Source organism: Ochotona princeps, chromosome 20, assembly GCF_030435755.1.
Source record: "Ochotona princeps isolate mOchPri1 chromosome 20, mOchPri1.hap1, whole genome shotgun sequence".
NCBI classification, from domain to species: domain Eukaryota; kingdom Metazoa; phylum Chordata; class Mammalia; order Lagomorpha; family Ochotonidae; genus Ochotona; species Ochotona princeps.
This window is the reverse complement of record NC_080851.1, coordinates 4,369,944-4,393,972: the sequence shown is the minus strand read 5'-3', so window position 1 is coordinate 4,393,972 and position 24,029 is coordinate 4,369,944. Positions and strand designations below refer to the sequence as shown.

Genomic DNA, 24,029 nt, shown 5'->3' with positions numbered 1-24,029 from the left:
GCTGACTGGGTAATCGGGCCCCTGTGTGCAGTGACATCAAGCAAGAGATTTGCCCAGAGAAGTGGATGCCGCAACAATGCGTGTAGCCATGGTGTGACTGCCCTCCCTGACATGGCTCTGAAAAGCTTTCCCTCTGTGAAAACACAAGCCTGTTTGCAAATTAATTAGTTTCTGGCGGCAGCTTGATTGTTGACCCAGCGTTTGTAGAGGGGAAAAACAATCAGATTAGTGTGCTCGGGGTGAAAGACCACTGTGCACTTGCATGTGGCTTGCTCGACTGTTGAAGCTATGAATGGAGGGAAACAAATTCTATTCTGAGAAGCCCAGGCAGAGGTTAAGTATGATGAGCCTGGGGATCCCCAACAGCAGGGACCAGGGAATTAAAGGATTTTAGCCAGATAAAGGCCGGACAGAGAAGCAATGCCGTTGAATTGCAATGGCATGGACCATTTTGACCAAGCAGCCGAAAGGAGAAAGCCACTTGTTAACGTTCTAATCACTCAGAATAGAAGCAAGTTTCACAATATCATAAAATATTCAATCCAGGCTTGGCACCATGCTTTCAGGGTGGAGATTCCCAAAGTTTTTCAATTGGGAGATATTAATCATAAAGTCTCAACAGGTGATTTGGTAATAATTAAATGAAAAAGTCATGAAATAACCTAATTTTCTGTGTCGGCCCAATAACTGTTCCTATATTTTCATCACCCTTATTCAAGATATCAGCCTCAGATTCCCTGTAGAATTTAAGAGCACTCAGACATGTGAGCTCAGGAGAACATATGCCCTGCTGTTTATTATTACAAATTTCAAACTAGGTAATCAGACAATTATGCTTAGACTTGATGTCTATAAAGTTAAAATGAAGAATGTTTATGCAGTTTCTGGTGATCAGAATTTGTTTTTATCGAAAGGCTGTTGACTGTGCGCAGTGTTGTGGGATTAGCAGCCCTCCAGGCCACGTTGGCTTCTCCTTTTCAGATACAGGAGCAGGTATGGCCTCAGACACAGTGCTGGTCAAACACCTGCACGGCCTTTCTCGTCAGTCCTGTCCCCTGAGTGAAAAGGGAATTGAATCCACCTGCTGCCAAGGCCTTTGTTTTTATTACTGAATGGCCACTCCAAAGTTAGACACTAACCAACCAAATGGAATATTCAGAAGCCCTCCTCAAGTTGTCTCATTTCTGTCTGGCCTTGTCATTCTGTTGTGAATTTTAGCTGTTCCCACTTTGGAACGTGAAGAGCACACAGATGAGTGTCTGTGTCACAGGTCTCAAGCCCTCATCTCGGGGTGAATGGGCTGAGGACCCTCCCTCAGCCTGCATCCCACGATGCCTTGTGTGACTGGGCCAGAGAGTGACTGCCTTCGTGATATGGGAAGCATGGTTAGTGGGAGTATCTTATTGGTATTTCTGAGAATGCCTGAAGCGATGTGCAGGGTGATAAGGACAGTCTCTATAACATGGAAAATGTTCATGGTGACCATGGTGGCTGCCCATGCAAGTACATCCACATCTCAACACGATACCTAACCCACAGTGCCTGCCCAGTAAATCAGTGCCATGAATAAGTCAGAAAATACACTTATTTTTCCTAGCCTGCTTTTAATCTGTTTTGTTTAGATGACAGCTTGCCATTATGTGTGGTGCTCATTGCATTAAAAAAAAAAGTAATGTAAAACATAGCTTTAGGTTAAAATAGTAAAAATATATAAATATAATATATAATAATAATATATAGATAATGTGTTTTAAAAGTTAGCAGACAAAAATCACCCAGACTAATTTCCAGGAAAATGTGATTTTACAAGTGCTAACTTAGCTCCAGCAGATACATAACAAAACTCAGCCCTACACTAGGGAAGCCAGTGGATTACTTTTTATTAAACGTTCTGCAAGTATAATGGTTTAAAAACTCTGGCTTTTGGACTTTAGGGAAGTACCTCTCCCACTGTATCATATTTTAACTTTTAAAACTTTCTCATGAGGGTCACCAGTAGCTTTTGGGAGTATGGCTAAATGGACTTGCTGAAGCCCCCCAACCTGACTTAGGCATGAGATAAACAATTCAATGTAGCAGGTGTATGTAAGCTCAAGTTACCTCCCCACCATACAAATGACCAAAATAATGTTTTGTCCCTAGTTTGGTTGTTACAGGGATCACAAGCTCGCTCTTGCAATGCATCTGGAAAAGTGACTGCTATTCCCAAAAGAGTACTCAATGTTAGCTGGCTGCTTGTGGTTTCATGACAATATGTGAGAATTCCACATTGAAATTATCAAAATACCTACAATTATCAACATACCTAAAAATGTCCAATTCCCAGTGAATGTGTAGGAAGATACCCAGTCTCATTTCCTTGAACAATGGCTCGCTGCTAGGGGAGCAACGGAAAAGGCTTACCGGGAAGATGTGCGGATGAAGAAGCCGTAACAAGTGCTCGTACCTCAAACTGGTACATGCAGGGCTCTTCCTGGAGATATCTGATCCTTTTCTTGAACGTAAGTTGACTATTCTTCATCCCCCAAAAAGCTCAGAGGCGCTTTCTGAGTAGTGACATACTTGTTACTAAGATACTTGCAACAAACAAGCATTAGAAATCTCAGATGCACATATCAACCAAATACAAATTATAAATTGATATTCAGGAAAAGGTTCTTTGGAATGCTTTCCTGATAACAATTAAAATGAAGATTGCTTATATTTACATGCCCTTAAAGAGATAATTTCAGTTAAAAATATTTGGCTCATTCTATGGCTTAAGAAACCAGGGGTTGGCTTTATGAAGTAGCAGCTTGAGTCCCTGCCTGCCCACTGCCCCGACCATTCCCACCTCAGATTCTGGTTGATGTGTCTCTGAAGCAGCCGGGAATGGCCAGGTTCTCAGGCCCCTGCCACCCAGATGGAGTTCCAGGGTCTTGGTGTGGGCCTGGCCCAGTCCCAGCTGCGAAGGCCATTTGGGAAGTGAACTGCTGAACAAAAGGTCTCTGTATCTGTCTCTCTATGTGTAGCTCTGACTTTCTAGTCAATAAATAAATGTTTAAAAGGAAACAGGAGGAAGGAAGGAAGGAAGGAAGGAAGGAAGGAAGGAAGGAAGGAAGGAAGGAGACAAGAGAAAAATCACATCCCTTTGCCCTGCTCCCACACCAACCTCTCGGCTATGCAGTATCCTGTACCATACATAAACAACATTTTGCATTTTAAAACATGTACCATTATTTGATAATATGATTAAAAATGTTACTTTAAAACTGATTGTATATATTTGAAAATGAACTATCATTCATTACTACTAGAGAGTTTATAAATTAAATGGGTTCTGCTCATTAGGAGCATAGTTTAATTATTTTGTTTGATGATTTGCTAAATTATAACTCATTTTGGATTTATGTGGGTTGAAAGCATACGGGGCCTATCAAAACCGTGTCACTTCAATATGTTTATAAATTTGTCTAAATTCCTATAAATCCAAACAACCTCTCTTTTGCTCATTTAACTACTAATTTTAAAAGGTGTGAGGATTTTTGTATCAAAGAAAACCATCCAATTCATACTTCCATAAAATCCTAATGTGGTCTTGTATAAGCAATTGGTGGCAGCTGGTTTAGATTTGCCCTGTAGACTCACACAGCTTTTTCAGTTTACCATAGTACAGGATTTAAAATACATAGTTGTGTATATGACCTTGAGTGTCACTGATTCTGAAAGTGATGACAAAGTTGGTGTCAAACTGATGAGCTTCCCTTAATTACTTAATACCCACAGAATCAATATTTGTTTGTCAGATGTGTTTTCCACATTTAAAAAGGAATAAATTGTACCCATGTCTTGGAGGAGGACATACCAATCTTTTGGGTTGAAAATAAAAAGAGAACAAATTTTGAAGATGGAAAGTGAAACACATGGATCATCACAAAACCTTACTCATTTTTGGATGTACTACAGGGAACTCTAGTTAGAATAGCAATCAAATTACAGAATCTGCTTTAAGGCTGTGCTGAATCAGCAAGACCTTGAGCCTCTTTGCTCAATTGCATTCATGTGTTTGCAGTAAACAGATTAGATATTTTCTCTGAAGAAAGGTGATCACATAGGCATAGTGCTGTCGGCCCTAAAAAGGATGTTGGGCTATCTGATTGATGTGTTATTCCTCTTTGTTTTCTTCTTTATTTAAAAAAGAGACGAAAATCACACTCTTCCTAGATGATATAAAGGTAAGTAAAGCCACTCTGATCAGTGTCCAAGCAGCACAGGGTAGTGTGGTTCCCTTTGAGAGACCTTGAGCTAATTGTGCGTGGGTAAATCATAAAGTGCAAAAAGAAGTTCAGCTTTTTCCAAAGTGAATCTGCTCTATTCCCTTCCTTGCTCATTTCTGACTGGCTCCCTGAGAGCAACTTATAGACAGCAACTGGGAAGATTGCACTGAGCTAGGAACATAGCAGCCAGAAACGAGAACGGGGTGTGCAGTGGCAGAGGTGAACAGCCCTCCTCAGATGCTGAGTACGCGAGTGTCGCTGGATGGTGGCTGGCAGAGGCAGCTGCACAGAAGGAGGCCATCCATGGATAGCCACAAAGTCTCCATCAGACTTCACTGTCATTTCTGCTAATTCATACATTCAGCACAGATGTGCTGCATTTCAGTTTCCAAGCAAAGAACTCGTGAAAACAAAGCCATTTGTCCTCAAAAGGACAATAATGGGTAAGCAAATTATCTTACTAGAACCTCTATGAGAAATAGTCCAATAGTAACAGCCAAGTAAAACTTACTGAGACTGTCTAATTCAAGGGAGGAGGCTTAGGATGACATTGCTATTCTGATTACTGGGAACTGATAAATTACTCCTAGATTAGAAAAAAATAAGGAATCATTAACAGGAAAAATCTGGCTTTGAAAAGATAAATTGTCTAGCCATTTGGAAGAAGTGTGCAGAGAAAGATCAAAGGGAGAAAAGAAAAAATAATTCCAGATGATTAGTAATAACTTCCTGATTAGAATGTTTCATCATCACTCAACTATAATAATCAACATATATTATCTTAGAAAATTTATAACATCACAAATTGAAATAAATGTCTACCAACCACACTTTAAAGTCTGTTATCTGAAATATGTAATGTGAAAATAGGATATATACTTAAGGATTTTTTTTTCTTCAAAGATTCAGAGCACTACAAAATGTTATTGTAACAAATACTAAGAATACCAAATTGTCATTGCGTACTTTACCATATGGCTGTCAGTTGAGGCAAGTGGAATAGCATGTAATATAATAGGATTGAGATAAAATAGCTCCATTATTAATGAGAAGACTAGATATTTTTGGCAGAGATTAAAGTACCATTTCAATTACTCTTTATCAGTGTTTCTCTTTAATCTCTTTAGCAAGTCTCGTCTCCTCCCACCTCATTTCTATTTATCTTTTAGATTTACCAGTTATTTACATGGAATATCCTTCTCTCTTGCTTCTCTGGTTGCTCTTTTGCAAGTCTTCCTAGGATGCTAAGAATAACAGCACCTTGAAAGGCTGCGTTACTGGCTACCAACAGCTTCTCCTGGGCTTCTCCTGCAGTGAGTGCTCTGAGATGTCAAGATCCGCTAGAAAGAAAAGACACCGTTGATGAGAGAGAGAGAGAGAGATCCCTGCCCTTAAGGATGATATGCACAAAACTTTTGATCACGTGAGAGACCCTACAAATCATAATACACCTATTAGACGGTGTGCATGTATTTCCAGGGTGTCTTTTTTATCTTAAAACCATGTTTAGTAAAAGAGTGATTGGCCATATCTTTTACATCAAGTATGAAAAATGAGTTGATTTTCAGGCTTTCAACTAATATCAGAACCAGAGATCCTGAAAATTTCACTATGAAATGATAAGAGGCCATGCCAGTTGGTGAGGAAAGCTCTCCTTTGTTAAATATATGCAGTACTCTCTGCTAAGATTTGTGCAGGAGACAGTTTGTAAGACAAGAAAATGGAAATATCTTTCATAAGTTTTGAAGAATCAGGAAAAAAATGTCTATCACTTGTGGATAATGTGGCCGTTTTATAAATAACATAAATCCCCACTTATACAGAAACTTGGGGGCAAAATCGTTCAAACACGATGAGATAAAAAAAGAGATTGATAGTTATAAGAAGTAGCAGAGGAATGGGGAGAAGCTGGAGAACATTTGTTTTCTGTTCAATAGAAGCTTGAAAAATCCTGCCTCCGACTGTTATCCAAAGAAAACTAGGTGTCTTTACTCTGAATTTTAAAAGCTACATAAGCACTTTTCTAAAAATAAAGGGATTCCTTTTCCATTAAGGTATTGTTTATTTGGAGCAATGAAAGAATAGAAATTTAAAAACACATATTCTAAATACTTTTCAAGTAACTTTATCACCTTAATGACATAAAGCAATTTGTCACAGATTTTTTTTTCATGGCAGTTAGTTATCTTGTCTTTTCTGTGGCTTAAAAAGAAACAAAAGGTAAAAAAAAAAAAAAAAAAGACAGTCAATTTCCAATTTGGGGATTTGGTCAGGGGCTTTATTAAGCTACTCAAATGAGTTCGTGGCCTTTTTTAAAGATGTACTTGTTTTATTGGAAAGTCATATTTACAGAGACAAAAAGAGACAGGAGGATTTTCCATCCACTGGTTCACTCCCCAGGTAGCAGCAATGGCTGGAGCTGAGCTGATCCAAAGCCAGAAGCCAGCAACTTCTTTGCGTATCCCACATGGGTGCAGGGTCCCAAGGCCGCGGGCCATCCTCCACTCCTTTCAGGCCACAAGCAGAAGGAAGCAAGGGAAGTGGAGCAGCCAAGACATGAAGAAGCATCTTAATGGGCTCTTGGTGCATACAACGCAAGGATTTAGCCACTAAACCATCACGTCGAGCCCGTTTTGTGACTTTTTAACTGTCTTTTCAATTTATGTACAATTGCTGGACTTTGTCTTGGTTTCAGTATCATCTTCAGCATATTGTTTAAACATAGGAAAAAGCTACCTCATTGAGATGGTTTTGAATAGTGAATATGCCTATAGCATTCCTGTCCTAGAGTCTACAGAACTGATTCTAATGAAAATGTAATAACATAAAACTCAGTGAAATATGGCTCAGCTAGAGTGAATGATTCTAGGTAGTTTTTGACTTATTTCATGAAAAATAAATAATCACACATTAAAAAATAATCACGACCCAGCACAATAACCTAGTGGCTGAATCTTTGCCCTGCATCCACCAAGATCCCATAGGGATGCCAGTTCATGTCCCAGCTACTCAACTTCCCATTCAGCTCCCTGTTTGTGGCCTGAGAAAGCAGTCAAGGATGGCCTAAAGCCTTGGAACCCTGCACCCACATGAGAGACCCAGAAGAAGCTCCTGGCTCCTGGCTTTGGATTGGCTCAGCTTCAGCCATTGTAGCTACTTGGGGAGTGAATTAGTAGTCAGAAGCTCTTTCTTTCTGTATCTCCTCCTCTGTGTACATCTGCCTTTCCAGTAAGAAAATAAATAAAATGAATCTAAAAGTTTCTTAATTGCTATTAAGTGACATTAAAGTTTTTTAATTGCCATTTGTAAGAGCTATTCCAATGAATTGAGAGAATCCCTGCCTTTATTCACACAAAGATGGGAGTATCAAATTGGTTTAGGAAACATATTTGTTGATCAAGATGAAGTATCTATGGGGATGTCACCATGGCCGTATGAGTGTTAGTATGTGCAATACCAACACTGCCTGAAACAGATCAAAAGATAGGGCAAGCATCACCGGCCGTTTCCCATTGCATCCACCAATTGGAGACACAGAGACCTTCAGTGCTGTCTCAACGAACGTCGAACATTTTCACAATTAAAAGCAATGATTTGAAAAACTGACTTTTCTACTTAAAGAAATAATCAAGTAAGCATGAATAGCAGTAATCTTCCACTTGTAGCTCCCTGCCTTCTTGTGTTCAGTGTCATGATCTCAGCATCCTCCCAGAGCCTGTGAAACAGCAAACTGGGGGGTGACAGAATGTCACTAACCTGCAAGGGCGCAGCAGCAGGCAGCCCACGCTCAGTCCCTGTCCCTGGTGTGCAATCAAAATAATCAGGTCAGGGTTTTAGGGTAGAGGAAAGAGAACTTTCATCTCAGGTGTCTCAGCAAGGGCTGTGTGAAGGCCTCCAAGAGAGGGGTGCTGGGGTGATGCAGTCATAGAAGAGCTGCAGGTCTCACCCCCAATGCTTGTCACTGGGCTGCTGACATTGTAGTCCCACTGTGTCCCCCTCCTTGAGGTCCACAGTGGGGAGAGGAGATCTGAGATGACCAGGCCTTCCTGCTCTGCAAAATAAGGAGAGATAAGGAACAAGGTGTTCTGTGTCTTCTGTGTCAGCAAGCCAGTAGTCCAACCCTGAACCCAAGATTATTGAGTTTGTATTTGCAGAATAAAAATTTAATTTACAGCTAGCTACAGCTATAGACCTTTTAAATATAAGAAAAGGGAACATGCATTTTATAAAACAAAAACAGAAGGCTCTGCCATTCAATGAAGAAATCACAAAATGAAGGCATGTGGGTCATATACATAGCTTCATAGCTGAGTGTTTGGCTTCTGTAAACCCTTGCTGCAACGTGCATGTCCCTGGCACTAACAGGCAGCAGGTGCATCCCCTAGGGGGAATTTCAAGGCCATTTGCACCAGCTAGGTCCAAGTCTGTATCCTATCCAACCCGTGTATTAAAATGTGAAAATGAATACACATGGTAACTACCAAGATGTATTTTCAATTATCAGAGAAAAGATAGATACAATGGTTTTCAACTTTGAATATCCTGGAGTATGGGGGACAGAAGCATGAGCATGTGCCAGAAGGGAGGGTGTGTGTGTGTGCACGTGTGTGTGTGTGTGCGCGCGCACGTGTGTGTGTATAAGAGAGGAAGGGAGAGAGAGCTCATTAGATTCACTTTACTGCTTGTGTTGTGATCAAACTGTGATTTTGACACCCGCCTTATTAAATCAGTGACTTTTATGCCCTTAAACTGAAGAGATGGGGCACCTTGGCCAAACAAGGGGCTGCCCGCAACGGCAGCTTGAAAACACGAGTGTGTGATATGATTAAATATGTTTAATATAGCCTGATATTTTTAAAGTGTTCCAAATTAATGCACATATAGCTAACACCTTTCTGTTTAATTTACATCCATGTGATCCTACAGGAAACAGAAAACAAGAAAGCCCACAAAAACTCCAAGATTATTTTTCTTTAATACTGACACCACCAAAACACAAAAAGAAAGCCCATAGTCCATGCTAGATTTGAATTGTTATTTTGTGAGTGATCATAAAATCTTAGGGATGAAATTGCATGAGTAACAAGAATTTTCTCACAAACTTTAATTACTTTGAAAATTATAGCCTCTCTGCCTTTAATTTCTGTCTCTATATAATTAGTCATTTTCCATATTCATAACTATCATTGTCCCTCAACAGCAAACACTGTAGGAACTGCTAATTAGAATGCAAACACGTTTTCCTTGTTTCAAGGAATCCCCAATTCAAGTAGTTTGGAAGATATTTTCTGACCAGAAAATGATTGCAGAACTGATACTGCTGAAGTGTGGTGATCAGGACAATTATGTGCCCACCGTATTAACCACTGCCAAGGTGTGAGTCAAACAAAAATTGACCTAGACATTTCCTAGTTCCCAAATTATTATTATTATTATTATTATTTAATTTTAAAAATCAGCCCACATTCTTAGAGCTATCATAAGGCAAATTACCGCCCACTTTTAATGACACTTGAACTATTAATACGCCCTAGGAAATGGGCAGACACCAACTTTTTCCATATCTCCTGAAGCTGGATTTTTATTTTTAATAAATTGTATACGAGGAAATTTGAGGGGGGGAAATAAGTTTTATAATTACAGAGAATTCTTCTTTATTCTGAATACAATTATTACTAGACTTCACAAATGCTGATTTAGTCTTGGGTAGATTCTGACCTAACAATCAGAGGAAAAAAAATCAGCAGAAACTGAATACATGCTTCTGTAATATGCAAGTAGAAAAAAGTTAAGTTCATAATATATGTTTGTTTCTGGTTTGGTGTGGCTTAGTGGTTTCATTTGTTTAGTTCTTGGAGAGTGCAGTCTGTCTATTAATCTTTGAATCATACGTAATATATTTAGTCAAGAAAATTATATAATACCTTAAAGAAATAAAATACCTTCAAGATAAAGCAAGATTTCCAATCATCCTATTATAAGGAGTAAAAATATCACCAATTGGACAAAAAGGAAAATTGAAAACAACCATTTTTATCAGTATCAAAAATATTCTAAATAAAATCAGGTAGGTTATCGATCCTAACCTTACAAAGAAGATGACTCAGGAACAGAAAATGTCCCAGCACAGTTCATTACAACTACAACTAGAAATAAAACAAAACATGTTTTGCTGTTCAATGTTGAAAAATAAGATGAATTAAAACTTTTTAAAGCAAATTTGTTAAGTAGAAGTAGGAAAAAATGTTCTCAATATGAAAAAGAAGAAAAAAATTGAACCCCAGAGTTCTTAATGCATGGAGGACACTTACAATTATTTTTGATGCACTTCTAGATTGATGTGGGATGCATCCTAAATTTATAGTTATTCTTATTTTCAACATTAACAAGGAATAAGATGCCACTGTGGATTGGAGAAGGAGTTGAAAAGAAATATTGTTATGTTTCTTTTGAGATATTTAAGTCTTGTGTGTACTGAATTTCTTTAGTGTGTTGAATTTTTTTTAGTTGCTTGCTTAATAAGCACTTAAACTTCACAACTAAATCACACACAATTAATGCACTTGGTTCATCCCCTCCACAAGGCAGAGTAAGCATCCTGTGTAAAACTTCGATGAAAATCTGGCAAAGAGAAGAAATCGTGCTCTACTTTTAAATGAGTTGGTTAGGAAATACCATGTTTCTTGAAACTTTACCAACTTTTCCCTGTGAGAGGAGGTTTCAGTATGAAGTCATGGATTCAGTAAGAGCATACGAATGACTTATCAGGGAGCAGTGGTTTCTCTCAATAGAGAGTTCTCTTTTGTGTAGGAAAGAAAGCTTTTCTTTTTTATTTTTGTTCATCCAAAAGTTATATTTAACTGCATGAAGTGTTTAATTAGTCTATGAGCATGAATTCCATTGATAATGTGATTGATAAATATAAATGGCAAGAAAGGAAAAATCAAGATTAATCTCAGTTTATGAAGGTCCAGTAATACACAGAGTGGTGTGGAGAAAGGCAAGTTAACCAGAAGAAGTAGGTTGAAAGAGGATTAAATAATGAGTTTTTCTTGAGTAATTGCACATATGGATGTAGACAGAAAATCAAAAATTCCATTTAGTCACAGGACAGTCGCTTGGGAATGGAATGACTGAACTAACCAATACATTTTATGAAAAAGGGAGAAGAGGACATATTATCATCCCATAATTGCATGTTTTCTTTTTTTCAGTTTTTTTATTACTTTCCATAATACAATTTTCTGAGTGTCAGGATTCTCCCCCCACCTTTCTTTCCTCCCCCCCCATTCTCCCTGCCTCTGCTTTCCCCCATGTTATCATGCTAGTCTAGTCCTTCAGCAGCAGTCACAAGTCCAACATTCTGCTGTTTAAGTGTGTCATGGCGTTGTAGGTGTAGACAGTGGTAGAAAATCTAATATGTTGTCAAGAGATTCAACCGTTTCATTGAGAGTCCTTCTTCTAGTCAGGAGTAGAGATGCATACTAAAACACATCTCCACTTGCCTGGATACTAGTCTCCATTATAACAGTTCCTCTGGGGGGATATGTATGTTTATCTATATATCTCTTTATCTTGTATTTTGCATGGAGGTTGCCTTATAGCAGAGAAAACATATGACATTTGTCATTTTGGGATTGGCCTATTTCACTGAGCGTAATGGTGTCCCGTTGGGACTGTTTTGCTGCAAATGATAGAATTTCATCCTTTTTAATGGCTTTGTAATAGTATAGCATTTTATATTCTTTCAATCTTTTATAGTGTTTTTTTTCATGGCCAAAACAACTTTCAATTATTTCATAACGGTTACACATGCCTATATAATCTTACTTGTTTTAACTGCAATTAAATATAGTAACTCATGTAATGCAGATATGATAGTTAATGTGTTGTTATTCTGTGGTTGAATTGGTTGAGAAGCGAATACAAGGGTATTTGTATATCACAGCACACACGGTTGTGCTTGACGAAGATCATGGCCTTTCAAGACCCAGTACCCAGAGTGGAAGCCTCCTTTTGATTCTTTTAAATTCATTATATTAAACTGCATTCAGTCTAGAGAATAATGCTGCTGCTGTTCTATTTTCTGGAACATTTTGATCTTTGTGCAAAAGCAAGTTCTTGATTTATTCTTAGTTTTTAACCTCGAAGTCCTATTTCTGTTTCCAAAACTGATGCTTGTTTAAAGCTGATTTCAAGGACACTCTTCCAAAATGATCTCTGGTGACAAACACTTGAACCAGGAATGCAGGAAAAGTAGCCAGCCATGGATTAGTGCAGAAACTACACTAAACCATTTCACAATATTGCATGGTTCTGAGTCTATCCATATTATTCCTATTAGGTCATGGCTCTTTGCAACACTACCATAATCTCTCTTCATAATTAAGAATGTGAGAGAGATGTTAAAGAACTTGTCCATGGCCACGTAGTTAGGAATAAAAGAACTAAACTGGAAATTATCACAGCTCTGTAGTCACCATGAATTTATGCTGCCATTGTCCCTGAGAAAGCCGTGCACACACAGTAAGACCTAACAACACTGAACCCAAGTTAGCAAGTATCTAGAAAATAAGAAAGGCAGAGGATTCAAAGTTAATGACAAACCCTGCCTGCAAGAGCATAGGAAAGAAACAGGTGTGTGTCACTGTGCAAGATAACCTGGGGCTGATGGGCAGGTGTGACTCCAGCTGAAATGGAAACGGAATATCATGCCAATGCATAGGAATTTCCACCTGAAGAATTTAAAGAAAATATCCTTGGAAGTTATTTGTAAAACATCATGAAAAATTGGCATGATTCTTCATAGAAGGATTTGTATAAAACGATTTAAGAATGAGACTTAAAAAGCCGGAGTGGTCAGGTAGGAGGGTGCAGGAAGACTGACAGTGGAGAAAAGCCTAGAATGACAATCAGGGCTTTGCAGCAGAGTCCCTAAAAACCTTTTAAGTGAGTCTAAATTTAAGTAATAACCTATGAGACACAAATTCCAAAAATGGGTGCCTTTAGAAACGCAGCCTGCCAACACTGAGTCACTGCTAGGAAAGAATGGCTTGAGCCTGAGGCTTATTTGCACATGACACCCATTATTTTCCAAAGACAGAACAATAATTTAAGAGAGAAATCCTTAAATAAATAAGGGAAAATACACTTGGAAGAGTATCAGCAGCTCATCGGAAGAAACTGTTCTATACTGGTGCAAGCAGATGGGACTGAAAAGACGAAAACAACAATGTTCTCTCCATAGCAGGTTGGGTAGGAGAATGGAAACACTGGTGTGACCATGTTGATGACGTACAGATTGAAGGCACCACATACCACGGTGAGCCCATGGTCACTCCATGCACCTGTGCTTGGAAGCTCAGTATCCCAAAAGCTTTTACTGCCTGCCCAGTAATTGGCCCTCAGTGGAGGATTACTATGGACATCCTATTTTGATTTTGTTTTAACCTTATTTACAGTTGAAGAAAATAGCAAGCTTCCCATTAACATCCTACTAACATTACAAATGTCTTCATTAAAATAGCAAGTCAAATAGCAGTGCATCTATACATATGTATGTGTTGGAGACACATTACAAACTCCATTGGCACAGGTGCAACTTGGCATAAAAAGGCTCAACTCTTGCTCACGTCCTGCTATAAGCTTGTCTAAATGTACCTGGAGCTTTTTCTGCATCCTGAGATGAGTGTGTATTTTGATAAGGTGTGTAAAACACAAAGACGGCTCCTATGAGTTCCACTCACCTCTGCTTGTTTTCTGTTTTCACCAGCCCTTCTCTCTCATCTAAGGTGACTCGACTTGAACCTTTTCTGGGGTTAAACTCTCCCAAAGGTTGTTCACTGTGTTCCTGCCAGCTATGCAACACAAGCTTTCCCAGGCCTGTTCCCTGGCAGCCAGAGGTTTTTCTACTCTGCAGCCAAAGATGATGTATCTACTGCACATGGGCTGTTAGCTAAGAATGTGAGGTGACCTGCACTGCATTCCCAGCATTCTCACGGTGTACAAGGTCTCAGCCCTGCCCTGTTGCTTCCTGGGGCTTTCCATCTGACCTGTGCGACAGTGCCCGTGGCTACCACCAGTTGCGCTGGCCATCGGTCAGCCGGTGAGCCATACCCATCACCGACTCTCACACCCCTTCCTCTGTAAGTCTTCTGAAGCCTGAGGGTATGAAGTTAGAAATACCAATAGAGTTCACACTGGACATAATTTACAGCTCTTCTTTGTTCTTCCCCAGGGTCTTTAGCAGGTTTATAGCTTCCCTACCTGCAGGCTTCTGACTCAGCTTGCTTTCATTCACCATCTAGATTTATGTGCTCGTTAACTGTGAAACATATTGTATGATATATTTCACTCCGTTTATAAACATTGCTCTAAAGTAACACTTATAGTTTTGAGGGCCTATGATATGCTGTAAGAGAAAGAGACTCAGAGCTGGATCCAGGAACGCGATGTAGATCTCCCAATGTGCTGGGAAGAACTTATCATCGGAGCCATCATCTGTGTTAGCAAGAAGCTGGAGTAGGGAGCCGGAAATGAAGCCCAGGACTCCACTGTGTGATGCAGGGAGCCTGCCCAGCAGCTGACCACCTGCCCTGGGTTGGCTTTTGAGGGAGTTTTCTTTTTCAAGTGTGAAGGAGGTAAGAGACTGAGCAGGGTGAGTGATCTGCCTGGGAAGTCACCTTAGTCCTTGAATAGGTGGGATCAGCATTGACTCAGAGCAGGAGGGAGCAGGTGTTGGGGCTATTTCTCCGCAGTGGATTCCAACCCCCTACTCTATTTTAGAACCTCTGTCATGTTTCACAAGAGGACTGGCTGTGTGTTTTGTGTGTGGTGGAATCCAGGAACCAGGGGCACTTGTACAGGAGAACACAATCAATTCTTCATCAATCCTATCCTCTTTACAGATGAGTGTGCTATAATCCAATCCTAGGAAACCTATACATATCCCAGCCTTTAAATGTATAGATACTTTAAAAGCTTTAATCATTGTAAATTGAATGCATTGTCAGGAACACATTTTTGTTGTCCTTTAGGGGACTGTGGATGGAAGGGACAGGTGCAGCCGAGTGCTCAGCTGGAATGTTGCTGTCCTGGACATTCAGGCTGGTTCTGAAGCTGAGAGCAGCCAAAGCGGTTCATTCTTTCCGTAGCGTAAGCTGCCAAATGAATCACCAAGGCAGTTACGTGTCCTGTGCCAAGGTGTCACTTTCATTAAGTGGGAGATTGCACCTGAAGGACAGTTTAATTTGCAGCTGCTAAAAATATTTCAACAGAGTAGTACTGTTACAAGTGGCAGGTGGTGCTCAAAGGCACATTTTGCAAGAACTGTCATCTGTGGGATGAGGGCGGGAGAGTGTCAAGAGGATGGTACAGGAGATAACGAGGCACAGATGAGAGGGATGTGTTTGCTCAGCGTCGGGGGCCGTTATCACGACTAAAGATTCCATGCTTCACATGATAGCGCTGGCCCGCGTTGATGAAATGTGATTGTTTGTTCAGCCTGCACCGTGTGTCCGGGCATTGCCGCAGTATCGCAGTGTCTGCAGGGCGGAGGTTCTTCCCCCGAAGGCATCGAAGCCGGAGCTCCCCAGATGGGAGGCTGCTCCAGCTCTGTCCCTTTCATCAGGCTGACATTGCAGCTGGATGCTGGTGAGATCAGCACACTTTGATCTTGCTACAATGGATTGCCACTTTCTTTTGATGTTCCACGTTTAATTCACTTCCTTTAAAAAAAAAAGGTTTACTTATTTATTTATTTATTATTGGAAAGGCGGATATACAGAGAGGAGAAGAGACAGAAAGGAAGATCTTCTGCCCGATGGTTCATTCCCCAAGTGGCCACAACAGCTGGAGCTGAGCCAATCTGAAGCCAGGAGCCAGGATCCTCTTCTGGGTCTCCCACGTGGGTGCAGGTCCCAAGGCTTTGGTCCATCATTGACTGCTTTCCCAGGCCACAAGCAGGGAGCTGAATGGGAAGCGGGACAGCCGGGATTAGAACCAGCGTCCATATGGGATCCCAGAGTGTTCAAGGCAAAGACTAGCCGTTATGCCATCACGCTGGGCCTCTTTAATTCCCTTCTACATCAGCTAGATTGACGTTACACAAGTGTCCCAGGTGGAACTGTGAGACACACTCTCCTGCACAGAATCAGTTCACAGATTTCGTCAGTCCTTGTCATTAGGATTTTGTAAACTTTAGAAGAAGGAACATTTCCACGCGGCAGTATCTGGGCGCGCGGACTGCGCACATGATTAGTAGGTGTTTGCCTGTACCTGCTAACGATTCATTTCAGTTAATTTGGTCACACTGAACTCAAGATTTTGTGTCTGGAAATGGAAATAGGCTTTTTCTGCTTTAATGGGTTTCTTCATAAAATAAATAGTTGGGTTTGGGTTTTTTTATTTCTGCTTGCAGCTTGAGATGTAACTAGATGTGGAGTATCTTCTATTGGTCATGAATACTGTAATCTGTCTTAAGGTCTATATAAAAAAATGTACTCAGTTTTTGAAGACAGAGTTACAGAAAGAGGGGGAGACACACAGAGAGATTTCTTTCTTCTGCTAGTTCGCGCCCCAAAAGGCTGCAATAGCCAGGGTGGGCCAGACTGAAACCAGACTTCTGGAACCACGTGTGGGTCTCCCAGGTGGGTGATAGGGACCCAAGGTTTTGACAGCTGCCGTTTCCCCAGCACTCCAACAGGCAGCTGGATTGAATGTGGAGCAGCTGAGACTCAAACCCAACTCATGTGGATTGCTGCCTTATATTCCTAAGGAGAAATATTAAAGTAGGTCAATCAGAGTGACTTTGGTAATGTTTGCCATGGGAAAACTTTGATAACAACTGGAGATATCTTGCATTTACTGGCTCTTCTACTCACGTTTCCCAGGACTGGGAACTGTGAACGTAGCCCAAGTCTCTCGTGTGTGTAGAAGAGTCTCAGTTATGTGAACCAGCGCCTGCTGCCGGGTTGATTTAGAAGAGCGGGGGCTCAAACTCAGGCATTCTGATGTGGAATGCCGGTGTCCCAAGAGGTGCTGGCTTTGTTCTTGTCTTGCTGGTTTTTCATTCTTTTTGCTTCTTCAGTAGCTAGTTATCTTCCTTATGTAAAACCTGGAAATACTATTATTAGATTTAAAACACTTGAACATCTTACCCCGTATCCTTAAAGACCTATATGCACCTGAACTTGACTTCCTTCCCCTTCTGGTCCCTACTTAACTTTCTGGCTAACCTTCATGGATATGGCTTTCTCTTTGTATAGTTTCTGTGACCACACACAGACAAGATCTCTGATTATGCTGTGCTTGAATAAAGATGGGAGTAAAGGTGGGACTCCTGCTTTAAGGCTATTAGAAGGATAGAAAGCTACCCAGGGAGGAAAGAGGCAAGGTTGAGAGCACTCAGTGTATTTGAGGGCCAGGAAGGGGTAGGTCTTTCAGACCAAGCAGACTGGAGAAGGAAGACTAAGTAGAGAACAGGCGTGAGAGAGCTGGGACAAGATCATAACTGACTTCAGGCGATTTGAAGGATTTTTTTATTTACTGTAGGAGAATTGGAAAGAGGATGGAGATGTGGGAAGGCAAATGGTATCTCATCTCCTGGTGGCATTGTGGGTGCTCTATGGAAAAGAAGCTAGAAATCTGAAAGTCAGGAAGGGGGAGATGGCGTAGGAATCAATTCCAGGATCCAGGTCTGCACTGTGGCCCAAGATGGGGTGGTGGTGAAGGTTATGATCAGAAGAGGGGACCAATAGGGACAACTGATGGGCTTGGCATGGTGATGAGGGTGAGAGCCCTTCAGGGTGACTCCAGGGTGCTAGACCTATGCTCCTGGCACGATGATGCTGGCATTTATAGATGGGAAGAATGGAAGAGGACTGGTACTTTTGTTTTACATGAGCTCACCTTTGCCTTCCTGGACACGCTTGCCAAGAGATTGCAATAACCTGATGGGAAGTTTGATTCAAATGATCGTATGTCTGATAGGAAGACTACCAGTGCTGATGGCAATGAACAATACTTGGCAGTCCTTGCAGTTTGTAAAATATATCAGTATCAAATAATGCTTTTGCAATATGTGATACCTACGCATAATCTCACAAACAAAATGAGTGAATTTTTCTGGACATTTAAGGTGATTTGTAATATAAAGAAAGTTCACATTTCGTAAAAATGCAAACTATGGAAAGACGTATTTCTAGAAATAAATCAAATAAGAGTTAAGAGAAAAGTGAAAAATGGACTTCAGTTAAAGGTATTCTGTAATAAAGGGTGAATTAATGTAATGTGTCCTCTGTCATTTATCTCCCAGATCCAAGGTTCGTCAGTGCCCATCTCATCCCAGAGAGTGACAACCCTGAAGATGACAAAGTGTACTTTTTCTTTCGTGAAAACGCCATAGATGGAGAACATTCTGGAAAAGCCACTCACGCAAGAATAGGTCAGATATGCAAGGTGAGGTAAAGAAAAACTAGGAGACGTCAGAGTCCCATCACAGTTTCATTTCCACATTTTTTCCTCCTCTGTGAAACTACAGTGGCAATTATGGCCGAGAGCTTGAATACTCACAACAGGTATTTAAATGACAAACATGGTAGGAAATACATCTGGTTGCTCTCGAGTCATTGGCAAACTGAAAGGGACAAAGTGCAGAACTTTACAGTTAGTTAGTCAACTGATGTCGGTTTGAAATGCTGCAGAAGCAGAATGTCTTCTGATCTGAGAATACTTTGGGTGAGTTCAGTATTGATAGTTTCTTGCAGCTTGTGAGCTGTGAATGGATATTTGTTGGAATATCGATGTATTAATTAAAGAGAGAAAACATTAAAGCACATTTTTGCCACTTGATTACAGCAACCCATGTAGCTATACCTGTAGATACAGATCATTTTGAAGCTCTGAGCTTCATCTATCTGAGGAATGTCATGTACCATGTGGTATGTCAGATGTAATGTTGCATGGTTACACTAGATGTATAGAATACAATTTTCTTGATAAATGCTTATGACTCATTTGTATGGTCAGTGCAAACACCCAGACATAGAGCCAGCTGACACCTTCCAGCGAAACTGAATCCCACAGCCAGACCCAAGAAGCACTTTAAGGCATCATTACTTTCACCTTGTAATTTTAACTGTGCTGATTTTGTTTTTGCAGATTCTGTCTGAAACATGGTCTAAAATCAGTGGAAAATCTTTTTAAATGTTTAGCAGTGTGAAGGTAGAGACTCTTCTCTACCAAATGCAAATTACATTTAAAATATTTAACACTACTTACAAGGTTCAAAAAATCTTATAAGGATTTGGTCTAAAAGCCATATAAACAAAATCTGTCTTCTGATTTATACACACGTAAATATTGTTTTTAGAAACTGTATTTGCCAGTAAACATATACAATCCAAACGGAATTTATGGCTACAGTTAGGTTACACTATGCATTTAAGTTTGTGGGGGTTTTTTTTCACCGTGAAGAGACACTTTCAGGTATTTTCTGTGGAATAGTTTTTCTTCTTGAGGCTTACAAAAATATTTTCTCAACACACTATTTGTGGTGTTCTCCACTGTTTAAGCTCATACAGTATTTGATGCTTTTCAGTATAGATGCTATGATATACATTTATTCCTCATTTAATAAATGTCCCTTGAATACCTAGTGTGTGCTAAGCACTGACTGAACAGGTACATAAGAGTTCAAGAAATAAGAGTGAGTAGTCGGAAGGACAGAGAGACACTAAAAGAGGCACACGAGCAGTAACTGTTCATCGTGCAGGGATAACAACAGAAAAATGGAGTTGACAAGTTATGTCAACTAAATTATGTGTTAGAAAAAAAGTTAATGGAAAACATATTATTAAAACACTGTGAGGAGTCATCAATTGTTTATGATCCATGCTCCTGAGAAAGAGTGATTTTTCTACTTACTACTTGTTGAATTCTCTATTTAGCTTGTGATAATAAAGCAAATTGGCAGTATGTCGTCGCAAAAAATTAAAAGAAAAATAACAAAGGGAGGTGGCAGTGGGAGAGGGTAGTAATGGAAAGTATCCTCAGGTTCTGACTATAAGGTATACACACATATGTATGTATATATGTATATGTAAAATCATGATACACACGCATATGCATATGAAAAAACCATGATAAAATAAGATTTGTTTCCAACATATGAGTTTTAACAATTTGGAAAGCACTATGTAAAATTTTAAACTTCATGTCACAGTAAACATCTTTTAATTCCATTTCCCTCTAACGTTTTGAATTATCCTTGTATTAACTTTATACAATAGATATTTTGCGACATTGTTGTGAGAAGACAAAATTGAGCAAATGAATGTATTTGCTACTTGATAGGCTTACCATTTTTTGTGATGAAAACACTTAAAATTTGCTTTTTGCTGCTAAGCTACATTTACTATAAATAGCCTCTTGAATAAAGTTGGAGTAGATCTTTCACCAACAATAAAATACATCATGTTACTTCTGCCTGGTCATTTAACAAGATAGTTGAACTCTTGGAACATGAGAAATTGGTGGTCTTCATAGGTTTCTTTTTTTCATGTTATGGTTCCATAAGCTCCTGGGTTTCCCCTTCCACCCTTCCCAACCCTCCCCCACTGTCTTCCCATATATCATTACGTTAGTATCAAGGGCAGTCACCAGTCCTTCATTCTGACACTTCAGTGTATCCTGACATTGTAGGTATAGACAGTGGTAGAAAGCACAGCATCTCATTGTCAAGATATATTTAACAGCTTCATTGGCAGGATTTCCATAGTTGTACCTAACCATTTCTTTTCTTTACCCCACTCCAAATGGAAAGAGGAGAAGGAGGAAGTATATTTGTAGCCATCTCATGATAGAATGTGTAGTGTGTGGAAACATCATTTGTGCACTCAGTGTCTAAACTGGCTTCTTCTCTTTCAGAACGACTTTGGGGGCCACAGGAGTCTGGTGAATAAGTGGACGACCTTCCTCAAAGCCAGGCTCGTGTGCTCAGTGCCTGGGCCAAACGGCATCGACACACACTTCGATGAATTGCGTGAGTAGCTGGCGGGTTGTTACGGAGGGCATTGGCTGAGACTGTGGAAACAAAGAAAATTGCAACTTTCCCCCATTTTTTTTTTCTAACAGAGGATGTATTCCTAATGAACTCTAAAGATCCTAAAAACCCAATTGTATATGGAGTGTTTACAACTTCCAGGTAAATGCCTGTTTTCCTACCATTTTGTCATAGAAACTTCATCTGCATTACAGACTTACCAAATATCTGTAACTAGCAAATATTTCTTTACAACTGAGAATGATTCGACCTTTAGGCTTTTGTATTCTAGTCTGTAGTATGACCTATGTAGTCCCTACGATTGTGTTTAAAATCAGTTTTCACAAAGATGCACTCACTATAAATAGCATTACCACGTTGAAGAAGTTGGCATACTCTATGTAGAACTTAGCGTTTAAACCTTTGAATGAAATGGACAATACTATGCTAGTGGAAATAGAAATCTGAGTTTCCATAAGAGCATGTAACACCACGAACCAGGATGAGGAAACTTACTCTAGAAGCTGTTATGTGCATAAGTAGAACAATTATCTTTCTGTCTCTGTCCATTGACCCTCTGATCAATTGGTAAATGAAACTGAACGGGAGCTCAGGTAGCTGTGAGGAAGCGCCATGACCAGGGTCCCGCCCACTCCGGCTCCTCCCAGTCGCTTTGACAAGCGCTCCTGCGCATGTCTGGCATTCAGTAGGCATTCGCAGATTCAGAGAAAGCTGATTGTAAACAAATGAAGCTATTGAGTCATTTGGGGCACTTTTTAAAAAAAAAAATCATCAGTGCTGCTACCACCATTCGGTATGCTTGAATTATAAACATTTTAAATTTCTCAGATCAGTAAACACATTCTCTTTTTTTAATTTTAATGCAGAGTCCACTTAGATTTTTACAGACTACCTTGAAATCAAGGGTGTTAAAGTAACTATTCTAAAACATAAAATAAAACCTCCAACAAAAAATTGTGAGCAATGACAAAAGCCTGAGTTTTAAACCTATTCTTTTGTGCACAGTATCAGACTCTAACTTGGGTTCCTCTGTTTCCTTCTCGGTCCCCTCTGCTGTCTTCATTTCTCCAGCTTCCTGCCTCTCTTCTTCCCTCGTCCTGCCCCTTCCTTTGCCCTCTGCTTTTCCCATTCCTCCTCCTTCTCAGGGTTCCTGATGTCCAGGAGCCAGCAATCACCTCCCTACCAATACATTCAGTGTAGTGTTCACATTACCAGCATCGGCTGAAAGGCAGACACACACACATATATACTACATTTATATTCTGTGTAGACAAAGATATATATTGATAAATGAATCAAATGCTTAGAAGAAAAATAGTTTAAAATGGAAAAGAAATAAAAACAAGGTGACCATGATAGCATAAAGGAAAAAGATTAACTTCAGAAAGTTAGCAAAAAAATCTAACAATAGAAAAGAGACACATTAGCATAAACATTGTCTTACAAACTGTGACATATCAAGTATGTGTTAATTTATATTTATTATCCTATGAAAATACTAATACAGTCCATATGTACTTATTGAGGTACGCTGCGAGGAAGTGCTGTGCAGTTTCTAATAGACATAGCAGAAAAGAAGTGAGATGTGGCCCCTTCCATCACAAAGTATACATTAGCAGTTTCCAGCGCTAAACTTTTAGTAGCTCATGTTTACCATCTGATCGTGTTTGTATATTCTATGGGAAGAAATTAGTTAAAAGATAAACATTGCATACTGTAAGAGTGTACAACTCTTTTCTTAAACATACTCATCAAAGTGAGAATTATGATAGCTCACTCTCTAATTTACAATTGATTTCAATGACATAAAATAATAGAAATAATGGCAGTAATTCTCCACTTTCACTAGACATATTAGCTGCTAACTTAAAGCCATTTTTGTGTTGGAAAAAGATGATTTTAGGTGTCTTCTCAAAAATCAAACTCGATAACTCCTGCTTTTTGGTGGTTGGGTGTTCAAACAATCAAACGTGACATTCATGGTTGTCTGCACCTGTCTCAGCTTACAAGGTGAATTCTTAAACATCTTGCTTGTTTAAAAGTTTTGTGGTTGCAACATTGATGTTTGCATCTCAAATAGTTTGTATTTTGATTTTAAAATTGAATATTCCTTTGTAGGAGATCATATAGATGTGAAATTTAATGCGTACTTTCTGTCAGTTCTGAAGAGCTGTCATCCATGACCCGTTTTCATGAAATCATCATTTATTCTCATGTATATTGTTAAAACATGTCTGATTTTTAAGACACCATAAACTCTTGCCCACTGTTGAGAGTTGTCCAAAATGGAAGAAGTCAGTCTTAATAGTTCTCTTGCTTTGGTCTAACACGGAGCGTCTGTTGTGCTCACATCTCTTCCTCTTCAGTAACATCTTCAAGGGATCGGCTGTGTGCATGTACAGCATGAGCGACGTGCGGAGGGTCTTCCTGGGGCCCTATGCTCACAGAGACGGGCCCAACTACCAATGGGTGCCTTACCAAGGCAGAGTGCCCTACCCACGCCCCGGAACCGTAAGTGGCTTAGGCGTCTAAACCATGAAGTCAATATATTTCTGCCAAAGGTCAATTGTTAGAAGTACAGCTACAAACATAAACCAAGATTCCAGACTGCTTCTCTGTGGCATTTCACAGACATGAGCATTTAAGTTTACAACTGCCATTGATTAACCCCCATAGCGTAAGAAACAGTGACTGAGTAGGTGGCCTTTTTC

At 39.8% G+C, this 24,029-nt stretch overlaps 1 protein-coding gene across 1 annotated transcript in view; it reads left to right on the top strand.

Annotated features, from left to right (window-relative positions):
* SEMA3A (semaphorin 3A) overlaps positions 1 to 24,029 on the top strand; it is a 182,968-nt gene that overhangs the window by 122,630 nt on the left and 36,309 nt on the right. Inside the window, exons 7-10 of the mRNA XM_058678270.1 lie at positions 18,571 to 18,713; positions 21,183 to 21,297; positions 21,390 to 21,459; positions 23,685 to 23,829. Of these exons, the coding sequence (XP_058534253.1) occupies positions 18,571 to 18,713; positions 21,183 to 21,297; positions 21,390 to 21,459; positions 23,685 to 23,829 (473 nt within the window). The remainder of the gene's footprint in view (positions 1 to 18,570; positions 18,714 to 21,182; positions 21,298 to 21,389; positions 21,460 to 23,684; positions 23,830 to 24,029) is intronic.